This window comes from Myotis yumanensis, unplaced genomic scaffold, assembly GCF_028538775.1.
Source record: "Myotis yumanensis isolate MYYU_CA2020_CCGP unplaced genomic scaffold, mMyoYum1.0.hap1 SCAF_5, whole genome shotgun sequence".
NCBI classification, from domain to species: domain Eukaryota; kingdom Metazoa; phylum Chordata; class Mammalia; order Chiroptera; family Vespertilionidae; genus Myotis; species Myotis yumanensis.
Genome location: NW_027223756.1, coordinates 72,649,243 through 72,663,469, shown reverse-complemented (window position 1 = coordinate 72,663,469; position 14,227 = coordinate 72,649,243). Strand labels below are relative to the sequence as shown.

The 14,227-nt window shown below is 44.5% G+C and overlaps 1 protein-coding gene across 1 annotated transcript; it reads left to right on the top strand.

Moving 5' to 3' along the window:
• Positions 1–1,744: 1,744 nt before the first annotated feature.
• On the top strand, positions 1,745–11,962 carry LOC139011407 (L-threonine 3-dehydrogenase, mitochondrial-like). The gene is made up of 8 exons (XM_070416952.1): positions 1,745–1,925; positions 3,788–3,830; positions 4,733–4,803; positions 6,641–6,790; positions 6,881–7,053; positions 8,698–8,788; positions 10,361–10,630; positions 11,823–11,962. Exons 1-8 carry the CDS (start codon positions 1,745–1,747, stop codon positions 11,960–11,962), a joined length of 1,119 nt encoding a protein of 372 aa, XP_070273053.1.
• Positions 11,963–14,227: the final 2,265 nt, after the last annotated feature.

Genomic DNA, 14,227 nt, shown 5'->3' with positions numbered 1-14,227 from the left:
CTGATCGCCCTGCGGCTCTGTGTTTGACAGGGTGCAGTGCACCAACCCCCTGATCGGCCCTGCTCTGTGTGTGACAGGATGTGGCGCCCCAACACCCCCCCACCCCCCACGGGCCCTGCTCTGTGTGTGACAGGGTAGAGCCATAACCTCTCCATCGGCCCTGCCCTGAGTGTGACAGTGGCGGCGCCCCAACCCCCTGATCGGCCCTGCTCTGTGGGTGATAGAGGGTGGCGCCCCAACCCCCCTCCACGGGCCTTACTCTGTGTGTGAAAGGGTAGAGCCATAACCTCCCCATTGGCCCTGCACTGAGTGTGACAGGGTGCAGTGCCCCAACCCCCTGATCCGCCCTGCTCTGTGTGTGACAGGGGGCGGTGCCCCAAGTCCCCTATCGGCCCTACTCTGTGAGTGACAGGGGGGAGCTCCCCAACCCCTGACTGACCCTGCTCTGTGAGTGACAGGGGGCAGCGCCCCAACCCCCTGATCGGCCCTGCTCTGTGCGTGACAGGGGATGGCGCCACAACCTCCCCATCAACCCTGCCTTGAGTGTGACAGGGGGCAGCGCCCCAACTCCCCAATCGGCCCTGCTCTGAGCCTGACCAGGGGCTGCACCTAGGGATTGGGCCTGCCCTCTGCCACCCGGGAGCAGGCCTAAGCCAGCAGGTCATTATCTCCCGAGGGGTCCCAGACTGCGAGAGGGCAAAGGCCGGGCTGGGGGACCCCCCCCCCCCGCCCAGTGCACAAATTTTTGTGCACCGGGCCTCTAGTATAAAATAAATATCAAAAATATAAGTCTTTGTTTTACTATGGTTGCAAATATCAAAACATTTCTATATGTGACACGGCACCAGGGTTAAGTTAGAGTTTTTCAAAATGCTGACACGCCGAGCTCAAAAGGTTCACCATCACCGTCCTAATTCATAGATCGATGCTCCACCACTGAGCCGTGCTGGCCAGGTGGCACTGTACTATTTAACCTGGGACCTATTTGTGCTCTGTGATGGTGCACAGACAGGTTGATAATAGTTGTCAGTGTTAAAGCCTTCTCCAGGATCCACTGACTTAGTGTTTCTGGTGTGTATGACTCTATGTATTAAGGTTCGCGGTAACAGGAGAGCCCAGTTGATGTCAGCATTGTGCACTTCCAGTTCTAAATCTCCACCCAGCCTTCGTTTGCACTTTGCATGAGGAGTGGTTTATCCCCTTTTCACAGGGCCCTGCTTCCAGTGGGCTCTTGACTGGCACTCTCAGCAGTCTCATTAGTTCAATTCATGAATCTAAAACAGTGATGGCGAACCTTTTGAGCTCGGCATGTCAGCATTTTGAAAAACCCTAACTTAACTCTGGTGCCGTGTCACATATAGAAATTTTTTGATATTTGCAACCAGAGTAAAACAAAGATTTATATTTTTGATATTTATTTTATATATTTAAATGCCATTTAACAAAGAAAAATCAACCAAAAAAATGAGTTCGCGTGTCACCGCTGACACGTGTGTCATAGGTTCGCCATCACTGATCTAAAACATGGCTTTGCTCGTGAGCTGAATCTTTTTTTAAAAATTCTTTGTTTTTGAAAGTGTTACATATGTCTCCTTTTCTCCCCATTGACCTCTCTCCGCCCGCTTTCTAGTGAGCTGACAATCTTAATGTTAATTCTGGTTAAGGATTTTGTGTTATGAGGGTTTGGGACATATAGGTTCCATAATGAACTCTGCTCCTTTTTTCTTACAGAGTATTTGAGAAAATGCCGGTCCTTAGGATGCTGCAGCGAGTTATGGGCCAGATGCTGAGCCCCGCCTGTGGCTCTAGGGCAGCTGCCCTGCCCGGCCGGGTCCTGGCCACCTCCCCTTGGCAAATTCCAGCAAATGCCAACTGCCACTCTGCTTCTCTATCTGAAACAAACCGGCCACGGATCTTAATTACAGGTTGAGTTTGTGGCTTGATTATTTTATCTTCTGTGCAGCTTCTGTGTGGTTGTGTATTTGTTTTTGGAATGTTTGACATGCTATCAGCTAACATTTATTAATCACAGACTACCTTTTCCGCTTTTGACTTTCTCCCAAATATTGCAAATCTCTAATCTTTATTTCATCACTGTTGCCAGCTCTTGTTTTCCCTGCCATAATTTTTGTTGTTGTTGTTAATCCTCACCCAAGGATGTTTTTGCCCATTAATTTTCAAAGAGAGTGGAAGGGAGGAAGGGATAGGGGAGAGGAGAGAGAGGGAGAGAGAGAGAGAAACATCAATGTGAGAGAGGCACATCAATTGGTTGCCTCTTGCACATGCCCTAAGTGGGGCCAGGGATTGAGCTTGCAACCCAGGTATGTGCCCTTGACTTGGAATCAAACCCTTCGTTGCATGGGCTGACACTCTAACCATTGAGCTTCACTGGCCAGGGCTCCCTGCTATAATTTTTAATTATCTGAGGGAGGAACTATTTAGCTGGGGGTCCAAAAGCTGTTGCGGATCTCAGTTCCACTGCCTTATTAGGATCGTCTTGGGAGCAAAGGCTCATGGGAGTGTGCAGGATGAGAGCATGGATTCTGAAACCAGGAGCATCTTTTCTTGTTGAAATTCCTCAACCTAAACTCGGTGTCATTCATCCCAAGCAGTTACTACATGTTGTGTGCTGGAGACAGAGAAGATAAGTTAGGGCCTGCCTGGAGGAGCTCACCCCCATCATCTCATGTTACCATCCATCTCATTGTCACCAGACTTGCTCTCTGATCCTCATCCCTTGCCTGATTTTGTACCTGCCTCACTGCAAACTTCACTCCCACGTACTTCCAGCCAATCCAAGCCCATCTGATTTCATTGACATGTTTTATTTCCTTCTTGCCAGGTTTTCTTCCCTTGGCTTACATTCCTCACTGTGTGTGTGTGTGTGTGTGTGTGTGTGTTTCTTTCACTGCTGCTTTCTCTTCTTCTTCTGTGAATGGGTTTCAAGTGTTGTGAGTTCCCCTCTGCACTTTCCTCTCTGATTTGCTCAGCTTGTCTGCTGTTTTACTCCCTCCTACTTTCACTAACAAAGCATCTTCCAGGGCCCATGTGAGCATCAGTGGGCCTGGTTTCAGTCCCATGTTAACCTGTGCTTACAAGAAATCCCACTTTCTGTATCTTCCTGCCTCATTCATTTCTCCCAAATGAAATTTATGGTATGTTCCTTCAAATGTGCTCCCAGCACCGCCCCCGCCGCCCCCGCCCCCCCCCCCCCCCCCCCAGCTCTCCCATTTCTATCAGGGACATTTTAATGCCATTTATTGATTTTAATGCCTTTTTGTTGATTCAGTTATCTGCCCCTTTTTTTCAGATAACTTCTTGGTTTGTCCCCCCTCTTCCTCCTTTCACATCCCACTCCAGTTTTGATGGAGGATGGGGTCCTGGGAAATCCCACCAGAGGCCAAGACAAACTGTATATTTGTCTGAGTATTTTGGCACTTGTAGTAGACAAGCTTCAGAGCCATTGAAAAACAAAGGCAAAGCTGGGAACAAATTTCTGGCCTGAGGAGCTGGGAGGTTGTCCGGCTTCCTTGTGACTTTTCTCTTCCTACACCCTTTCTTCCCTTTAGGGACTTTGTGCTGGAGAGAGGGTTGTCTCTGAAACTAATCTTAGCTGTATCGATTTCTATATTCACTTGGAGGAGGTAATTCAATTCTATCAGGCCAACCTGGGACTTTATCTAATTAGATAAGATTATAACTATAGCCTATTCCATTATTCCATTCTGGGAATAATTGCTTTGGTTAGATTTGGATTAAAGTTTTACTTTTTCTCCCCTTTATCTAGGGGGTCTTGGCCAGCTTGGAGTGGGGCTTGCTAAGTTGTTAAGGTAAGAGCCTTAAAAGCTGAAAGTTGAAATCTGAGTTCTTCAGTATAGGATGTTTGTCTTTGGTACCATTTAACCATTTAATCGTTTCCCTCCCCTTCCTGTTTTGAAGATACCATATCAACAGTGGCTGTTTAGAATACATTTCATTTGGCCTCTTAATATCATAGGCATCTGGCTCAACATCTCCCACACTGGTCCTTTGCGCCCTCTCTTTTCTCACTTAGACAGAGTAAGACACCTAACTCCAAATGAATCACTTGATTTTTAGATGTTTGGGGGCAGAGGGAAGTATGTGTAGAAACTGACAAGGAACAGTGTGGGATTTAGAGGGAGTGGGATGAAAAAATAAGAGCAAGGAAAGAAGAAAGGGGAGGGAGAGGTAAAAATTTATGGGTACAGGGAAGAAATTGATGGCAAATATAGGGATGATAAGGGGTGAAAGTAGGAACAGAAGATGGGGGTGTGAAAAGGGAGATAGAGGCTTGAGTGTGGTCAGAACTGAGGGTGTGTGTGTTTGGGAAGAAGAGGGATAAAAGGCATGAAGAAAAAAAAAGGGATTCAGAGGCTTACCGCAAGTTACAGTTCTTATTTGAAAGACTGTTTTCTTTTTTTTTTTTTTTAAATATATTTTATTGATTTTTTACAGAGAGGAAGGGAGAGAGATAGAGAGTTAGAAACATTGATGAGAGAGTAACATCCATCAGCTGCCTCCTGCACATCTCCTACTGGGGATGTGCCCGCAACCCAGGTACATGCCCTTGACCGGAATCGAACCTGGGACCTTTCAGTCGCAGGCCGACGCTCTATCCATTGAGCCAAACCGGTTTTGGCTGAAAGACTGTTTTCATAGAACCAATTATATCCTCGCTGTACCAACTCATGTGTATTGATTTTCCCTTTAGGAAACAATTTGGGAAGGACAATGTGATTTTGTCTGACATAAAAAAACCCTCCGACCAGGTGTTCCATAGTGGTAAGAGATCATTGCTTTTGTTTTTATCTTTACTTTTCAAAATGCAGTTAAAGAAGCAGCTCATGGAATCTGTGTGCCACAGCTCTTAACCAGGAGTGTGCATTAAAGAAGGAGAAGTATTGAGGCACAGATGTGTCCTTGGTAGTTCTGTAAAATGTCTATAGTTACGCTGCTGCTCATTCAAGTGTGACAAGAATAGGAGAGTTCTGAATGTAAAGTTTTGGAATAACATCTTTGGCTATCATGTGGCGTAGTCTCTTTGGTATAAAAACATTGATTACTGTCTTTTTAATAGATGTATTTTATTGATTTTAGAGAGGAAGAGAGAGGGAGAGAGATAGAAACATCAATGATGAGAATCATTGATCAGCTGCCTCCTGCACACCCCCTATTGGGGATCGAGCGTGCAACACGGGCATGTGCCCTAACTGGGAATCTAACTGCAACCTTCTGGTTCATAGATCTACACACAACCACTGAGCCACACCGGCTGGGCAATTCCTGTCTTTTTGAGTTTTTAGTAAACTTATTGGCTCAGAGAGCTAGCGAACAAAACTAAAATCCTATAATGAGGAACTTTAAAAATTTGGAGAAATTAATCCTCATATTTCAACATAGAGTTGCTCTTAAACTACTGTGTACACACACACATGCACACACACAAATACAAATCTCTAACTCCTCTAACTCCACTAAATCAGAAATGTTTTTATAATGTCTTCTAGTCCTTTCTGGTTCAATACCATCCTTTTGCTGTTTATGGTGGGGAAGAATGGTAATTTGCTATAATGGGAAAATTGGCATTGAATAAAATCAGCTTTACCTCCAAATTAACCGGGTATTATAAATTCATGATTTGTGGTTCTTCTATACCAGTGATTTTCAACCTTTTACATCTCATTGTACACATAAACTAATTACTAAAATTCTGTGACACTCCAAAATATATATTTTTGCCTATCTGACAAAAAAAATAGGTATAGTTTTCATTCATTCACACTAGATGGCTATTGTGTTGGCTGTTGCCTTTTTAAAAAATATATTTTTATTGATTTCAGAGCGAGGAAGGGAGAGGGGAGAGAGAGATAGAAACATCAATGATGAGAGAGAATCACTGATTGGCTGCCTCTTGCATGCCCCCAAATAACCCTGGTATGTGCCCTTGACTGTAATCAAACCCAGGACCCTTCAGTCTACAGGCTGATACTCTATCCATTGAGCCAAACCGAATAGGGCCATTTTTTTTATTTGACAATCTAAGGGAAAAGAGATCAGTGCCCCAGACTAAATAGTCAGGTGTTGCATGTTTTAAAATTTCTTGTGGCATATTGGTTGAAAACCACTATTCTGTACCACGTATTTTGTTTGGGTTTTTAAACTCATTTCTCTCTTCCTTTAAAGATACGTAACTTTTAAGCAGAGTGCAATCACTCTGCATGTAGGGTTGGTGTTAACAATGCTGAGTGGATCCAATTGCCTGGTTGTGACCATATTTCTCCCACTTACTCTGTTTGATTCTGGCAAGTTCTTAACCTCTCTGTGCCTCAGTTTCCTCATCAGTAAAATGTATCTACCTCAGAGGCCGTGTGAGAGCTACATATACAGAAAGCCCTTAGAGCAGTGCCTGCAAGTCTAAGTCCTTATAAGCATTAGCTGTTGTCAACTGTGAGGTGGTTGTAGTTGGTGATTCCTCCATGGTAAAATGCCCAATAGTGTCGAAGTGGTTCAGTTACCAGGTTGGTATTAATGGGATTCACAGCTCAAGGGGTGAGGAGGACCATTTAGCTTTTCAAACCTCCAACTTCTCACTTTTGTGGTTTCACCATGTTCCCTGTAGGCCCATTTATTCATTCTGACGTTCTGGATTACAAGCATCTTCGAGAGATAGTGGTAAACCACCGTATCACCTGGCTGATCCACTATAGCGCTGTGCTCAGTGCTGTCGGAGAAGCAAACGTACCCTTGGCAAAAGCGGTAAATATCACAGGTAAGTCTCTGGATCTTGCCCAGTATTTGTCGATGTTTCCAGTTCCTCAGCAAGGGGTTGTTCAGTTGTGATACTGTCTGTTGGTTTCAGGAGTGCATAATGTTCTGGATGTTGCCTTGGAACACAATTTGCGATTGTTTGTGCCCAGCACGATCGGAGCTTTCGGACCTACTTCTCCCCGGGACCCAACCCCTGATCTCTGCATTCAGAGACCCAGGACGATCTACGGGGTGTCCAAGGTCCACGCCGAGCTCATGGGAGAAGTACGTATGGTTTGGCAAGATGACTCAGTGTTTTCTTTTTTGTTCTTTTGCCTCAGACGCCTGCTGGTTTATCATTGGGGGGCTTCCCCTTCCCCCATCCCAGCCCCCAGAAATGCTCATAAACTGGTTATGATTGCAAAACAGCATGTTCAGATAGCTCCAGAAGAACTCAGCCCTCAGCCATATGGTACCACTCAACACTTCCTAGAGGCCCCTCAAGTGGCATTTGCTGCCCTTTTGTTTGTTCTCCCATTATTGGTAGTTATTGTTGGTAACTTCCAATAATTTTTTTAATCTTCACCTGAGGATATGTTTTTTATTTTATTTATTTATTCATTTTTAGAGAGAGGGAGAGAGAAACAATGATTCTTGCCTCCTACAGGGGCCCAACTGGGGAATTTTTTTTTTAAAATATTACATTATTGATTTCAGAGAGGAAGGGAGAAAGAGAGAAAGATAGAAACATCAATGATGAGAGAGAATCATTGATTGGCTGCCTCATGCACAACCCTCAGTGATGGAGCCTGCAACCTGGGCATGTGCCCTGGCCAGGAATCGAATCGTGACCTGGTTCATAGGTTGATGCTCAGCCACTGAGCCATGCCGGCCGGGCCCAACTGGGGATGGAAACCACAACCTAGGTATGTGCCCTAATCACCAATCAAACCCATAACCTTTTGATATATGGGATGATGCTCCAATCAGCTGAGCAAACTCAGGGCTGGTTTTATTCTTTCATACTCTGTGTCTTTTTTGTACTCTATAGCAAATTTTAGTTGGTGTCTGATCCTTCAGCTGATGTCACAGTCGTTGCTCTCCAGTCACCCACTGTCCTCCCCTGTACTCTTTCCAGTGCTGCTGTGCAGGACAATGAGCAGAGACTCCCTCCCAAAGAAAGGGTGGAAATCCCTACTGGGGGCTGAGTTATTATTTACTATGTTGATGTAACCCCAGGATGATGATTCTTTGAAGATACAAGATGAAGTTATTTATTTATTTATTTATTTATTTTTTAAAAATATATTTTATTGATTTTTTACAGAGAGGAAGGGAGAGAGAGATAGAGAGTTAGAAACATCGATGAGAGAGGAACATCGACCAGCTGCCTCCTGCACATCTCCTACTGGGGATGTGCCCGCAACCCAGGTACATGCCCTTGACCGGAATCGAACCTGGGACCTTTCAGTCTGCAGGCCGACACTCTATCCACTGAGCCAAACCGGTTTCGGCGATGAAGTTATTTATTAATGTGAGTCCCAAGCAGCCCGATCGCGCTGCTTGGTATTTCTCGACATAAAATAAAACAAGCGCTATCACGCTGTTTGGGTCTTTTCGTACTCATTTAGAGAAAGCGCGGTTGCGCTGTTTGGGATTCTTCGACAGTGTTTTTTCAATACCCCCTGGGACTCAAACAAATTGTATGTTTTCTCGACATAAAATCTCAGCAGCGCAATCGTGCTGCTTGGGACTCAAACGGTCAAAGAAAAATGAGAGTCTGTTAGAAATTCTAGAGTCTTCCTTTCCTTCAGGGGAATTTTAATATTACTGATTAGGATGATATTTCAGAAAAAGGCTGTTATTTCTTTGTATTGCTCTATCTGATTTAAAAGATTCTTTTTAAACTAAGTTTCCTTTCTTTTGTAGTATTACTATCACCGGTATGGGTTAGATTTCCGATGCCTGAGATATCCTGGCATCATTTCGGCTGACTCCGAACCTGGAGGAGGAACAACTGGTAAGTGTTGCTTCCTATTTCGTTCTTTTTAAGAAAAAAAAAAAGGCGAGGGTATCGATTTTTAGAAAGAGAGAGGAAGGGAAAGAGTGAGAGAGGAACATCAATGTGAGAAGAGAAACGTAGGTCGGTCGGCTGCCTCCTGCATGCCCACTACTGAAGATTGAGCCTGCAACCCAGGCATGTGCCCTGATGGGGAATCAGAGACCGTTTGGTGCATGCGATGATACTCATCCAACTGAGCCACACAGGCAGGGTTCCTATTTCTTTTGTTTGTAAGATGGGGAATAGGGTGATGGTTCTGCAGTCAGACATATGCTGACTGGAGTTTCTGCGTCCTCTCCAGGAAGTGCATCTGAGAAGCTCACCGAACACAATTGACTCACACTTGCCGAGGGCAGCTAAGCCGGTGTTGGAAATCCAGCTCAGGATGGGCCACTGGGTGCACAGTGCTGGAATCAAACAGTTCATAGTCAAGAACAAATTTGTTACCCACAGTGTAGGGAGACATATTTAAAAGGAACATAAGCATTTATCATTATTATTATTAATTTGGACCCAAGCACACATTATATTTCCTAACTCCTACATTAGAAATCCTTCCCATACGAAGGGTCCTGAGAAACACTATAAAAGATACTTGAAAAATCTGAGGGATTTAAAAAGAGGCTTTGGTTTTTGTTAAAAAGGTTTTTTTTAAAAGTTTTTCCTAGTCCTGGCTGGGATAGCTCAGTTGGTTGGCGGTTCAATCTCCAGTCAAAGCACATTCCAATGAACGCATAGCTAGGTGGAACAAGTCAATATTAACATTAATTACTAATTTTAATTAATTAATAATTAAAATAAAACACTTTTGCCTTAGTGTGGTGCTTCTCCAAGTATGGGAACCCCTGTGTATCCCTGAGACCTTTTCGAAGGGTCCAAGAGGTCGAAACTATTTTCATATCAATCGTAAGCTGTTATTTGCCCTTTTCACTCTCCTTTCCAAGTGCACTGTGGAGTTTTCCAGGGGCTGCGTGATGTATGCTAGCACAGCAGACCGAATGCAGAAGCAGATAGGGGACAGTAGTCTTCTCTTAACCAAACAGTAAAGAGATTTTTCAAAGCATAAAACATGCCATTCTTCTCACTAAATTTTCTTTTGTTTGGAAAATATGTCCTTTTTCATTTAAAATGTCATACATGTGAATATATAATGGTCTGTTATTGTCATTTTAAAATGTAATATTTAAGCATTTTTTCTCAGTTAATTCCTGATACAGTCAATATTAATATAATTCACATGATAAATATCTCATTGGAGGTCTTCAGTGTTTGGTACATGCCTGGGTTGTGGGCTCGATCCCTAGTGTGAGGTGTGCAGGAGGCAGCTGACCAATGAGTCTCTCTCATCATTGATGTTTCTGTCCCTCTCTCCCTCTCCCTTCCTCTTTGAAATCAATAAAAATACATTAAAAAAAGAGAAAGAGCATAGAGAGGTTCAGAGACTAAGATGTTTGAGAACCACTGCCTTAATCCAAGAAGCTCATTCATGATTTTTTTCTAAGAAGACCCACTGACAGGATTTTCTTTCAGACTACGCAGTCCAGATTTTCCACAATGCAATCAAGAATGGCAAATTTGAGTGCAACCTGAAACCCAGCACGAGGCTCCCGATGATGTACATTGATGACTGCCTCAGGGCCACCCTGGAATTCATGGAGGCCCCGATAGAGTCCCTCTCTAGTCGGACTTACAACATCAATGCCATGAGCTTCTGCCCCGAGGAGCTGGCCCAGGAGGTTCTTAAGCACATACCAGAATTCCAGATCACGTACAACGTGGATTCTGTTCGACAGGCCATAGGTTGGTACATCATTGCAAACCCCGTCAAACCAAGGCTATGCTTCACTCTGCACTGAGTCCCTTGACGACATACTAGTAATCAGTGGAGGACAAGTAGAGCTTGAAGCCTTCCTGAGGGGCTTGGCACCTTTTGGAGAAGGAGTTGTTGAGCCATAGCCCACAGAGGCTGCAATTTTGGGAAATTATATCTAAAGTGGGTGGAATAGTTTCATTCCAAATAAACAGCTTGTCAGCATTTCACCATTTTACAGTTTGAACATAAAACAAGCAGACATAGTAGGAAAGGAGCAAATCCTGTGACCGTGCCACTCTGTAGCTCTGAGCACCTTTGCCTGTAAGATTCCTACCTTATGAGTTTGCATGAGATTTTAATAGAGTGTGACAATTCACAGTGCCTGATTGTAGACGTATAATACAATCTTCTAATCTAAGAGGGTGACTGTGTATGCACATAGTAGCTGCTCTGGTTTGCTCAAAGGGGGAATTTCAAAGAGGCAATTTATTTTATGGTATCTTGTATGATAGACCATTATATAAAGTACTAGAAGCCCGGTGCACAATAATTTGTGCACTGGCAGGGGGAGGGGAGGGTCCCTCAGCCCAACCTGCGCCCTCTCACAGTCTGGGACCCCTCAGGAGATAACCACTTGCTGGCTTAGGCCTGGTCCCCTGGTGGCAGAGGGCACGCCCAATCCCGCAGTGTCTGCCCCGTGTCCCCCGGTCGCAGATGGCAGGCCCAGATCCCGCAGTGGGTCAGGTGGCCAGTCAGATCGTGCTCCTGCCTACCCCGCCCACCCCACCCCACACATGGCAGGCCAGGGATCGCCCTGCTGCCCACCCTGGGCCGCACATGGTAGGCCCGGATCCCGCGCTGGGGTGGGCAGCGGCTTGGGATTGCGCTGCCGCCCACCCTGCACACGGCAGGCCAGGATCTCCCGCTGGGGCGGCCATCGGCTGGGAATCGCACTGCTGCCAGCCCCAGGCAGGGCGGTGCAGCAGGATCTGCCCACAGTATGCAAATTAGCCACCATCTTTGTTGGCAGCTAATTTGCATATCATGCTGATTAGCCCATGGGAGGCGTAGTGAAGGTACGGTCAATTACCATGGTTGTCTATTATTATATAGGATTCTAGACCTTTTTGAAATTCTAGAGCCTGAAAACTTAAGCTACTCTTCTGTACCTTTTCCTAGCGGATAGTTGGCCGATGAACTTCGATGACAGCAATGCCCGTAAGGACTGGGGATGGAAACATTATTTTGACCTTCCACAGCTGGTGATGACAATGTTGAGCTTCATTGGTTCCCATAGTAGAGTTGCCAAAGCTAAATGAAGGACTCGGAAGGAAGAGCTTGTGTATCCTGGACAGCTTTCCAGGGAAGACCATAATGACCCCAAGGTCATAAAACCAAGGACCTAGTGTATCCAGAGCTGAGGCCTAATTAAACTAAGTTCATATTGAATTGCTGGATGGAGAATTGAGTTGGCTTTAGCATTTTCAAAATATTGCTCTGGTGGTTGAACTTCTAAATCTTTGCTGTGTACCTAAACGTGTCCAAACACTCATATCACAGAATGAATACTTAAGTCATAATAATTTCCATTTCCTTAAATAAGATGAAATGACTATTTCTGGGAAGGTGGAAGTATGTGACACTTTGTGTTTAATTAAATTCAATTTAAATATCACTTCTAAGTCTCTATTCTCTTTTGGACTAGAGACCAAAAATTATATTTTAAAGACTATATCAAAGATGATCCCCATATTTAAAAGTACTCTTTACTATCCCATCAGAATATAAAACATGTTTGATATGTTTATTAATCCCATGTTTATAGTGTTCAAAAGATTTTAACACTTCTTCAAAAATTATCACTTCTCATATATTTCTTTAAAAAGGTATATCTGTAGGAAATTAAGGATAGCAAAGACGATGTAACCAGTGAAGGGTAGTGCCTCTCTTATTTTGATTGCCTTCCTGTTAGTGAGCTAAGTGGTAATTAGCAGGAGTATAATTCCCTTACCTGGCAATGTCTATCTCCCAGAGGAGCTTATCTAAATATTCAGGTTTCTGGGCTCACCTCTTCAACTGGCTCAAATGGGGGTGGGCATCTAAGTGCTGCCAGTTGTCCTATTGCAGCTCAGGCCCACTAGTTTATACCAATTTCAAACACTATTTTCTGAGAACTTTTTGTTACAGCCTTTGTTTTATGCACTCTTAGATCGAGGCTTCAGAAGAGCTACTCTGAAGCCATCCTATATAATAAAAACCTAATATGCAAATCAACTGAATGGTGGAACAACTGGTCACTATGATGCATGCAGGCATTAAGCATGTGCCCCCCCACCACCCCCGCCCAGAGGTGACCAGCAGCATTGATCAGGGGGTGGGGCTGGCCAGCAGGCGGGGCCAGGCAGCCAGCCAAAAAGGGTGCCAGCTGCACGCCTCCCCCCTGCCCCATCACCCCACAGATGGCCCTGATCTCCGGCTAGGCCTAGGGACCCTACCCTATATATTGGGAACAATCTCTTAGATTTAAAAGTTAAAATCTGTCAAGGCTACTTTAACACGGAAAAAACAAGATGATGCAGCAATGACATGCATGCTGTGGCTTGTACATTTTTAAAAATATATATTTTATTGATTTTTTACAGAGAGGAAGGGAGAGGGATAGATATCAATGAGAGAGAAACATCCATCAGCTGCCTCCTGCACACTCCCTACTAGGGATGTGCCTGCAGCAACCAAGGTACATGCCCTTGACCGAAATCAAACCTGGGACCCTTCAGTCCACAGGCTGATGTTCTATCCACTGAGCCAAACCAGGTAGGGCTGGCTTGTGCATTTTGTGGTCATCCCTGATTCTGACATTTATAACTATGTGACAAAGGCAATTACTTAACTTCTTTCTGCTTTAGTTTTTCCACTCATAATATGGGGAAAATGGTACTTCTGCCTCAGAAGGATCATGTTATGTACCACTTTTTATAATCAGGGCAAAAAAATGTAGCTGCCCATACAACAGCAAGATGCCTTTCACCTGTATGAAAAATATGGTCACTGGTGCATGCAGCGTCCCGGATTGCGAGAGGAATGTCCCATCATCCCCTGAGGGGTCCCAGATTTCGAGAGGATGCAGGCGGGGCTGAGGGGCCACCTACCACCCTCCCCCCATGCACAAATTTCATGCACCAGGTCTCTAGTTACTGTATAAATATATGCAGACTTACTTTTTTTTCAGCTGCCTCAGGATGTGCTACATGTGAAATCACTAGAAAGAATCCTGGGTACATTAGACAATAGGTGTCAAGGATTAAAAGGCATTTAGCCCTGGCTGGTGTGGTTCACTTGTTGGAGCACCTACTTCAGGAATGTGGCTAAGTATATTGGCTTCACCCCAAACTTACAACTCTGGTTCCTAGGAAATAAAAAGCTGACACCCATCCTACAGGTGTAGGTACTGTTGTTTTGATGGTGCCTGGGTAGGGGGTGCCAACATTATGATCACCATCTGGTCAGCAGCGATGATAAGATACAGCCTGATTTCAAAGATGTTCAAGTGTGGAAGATATGTGATCTTAGCATAGGTAGTTAGA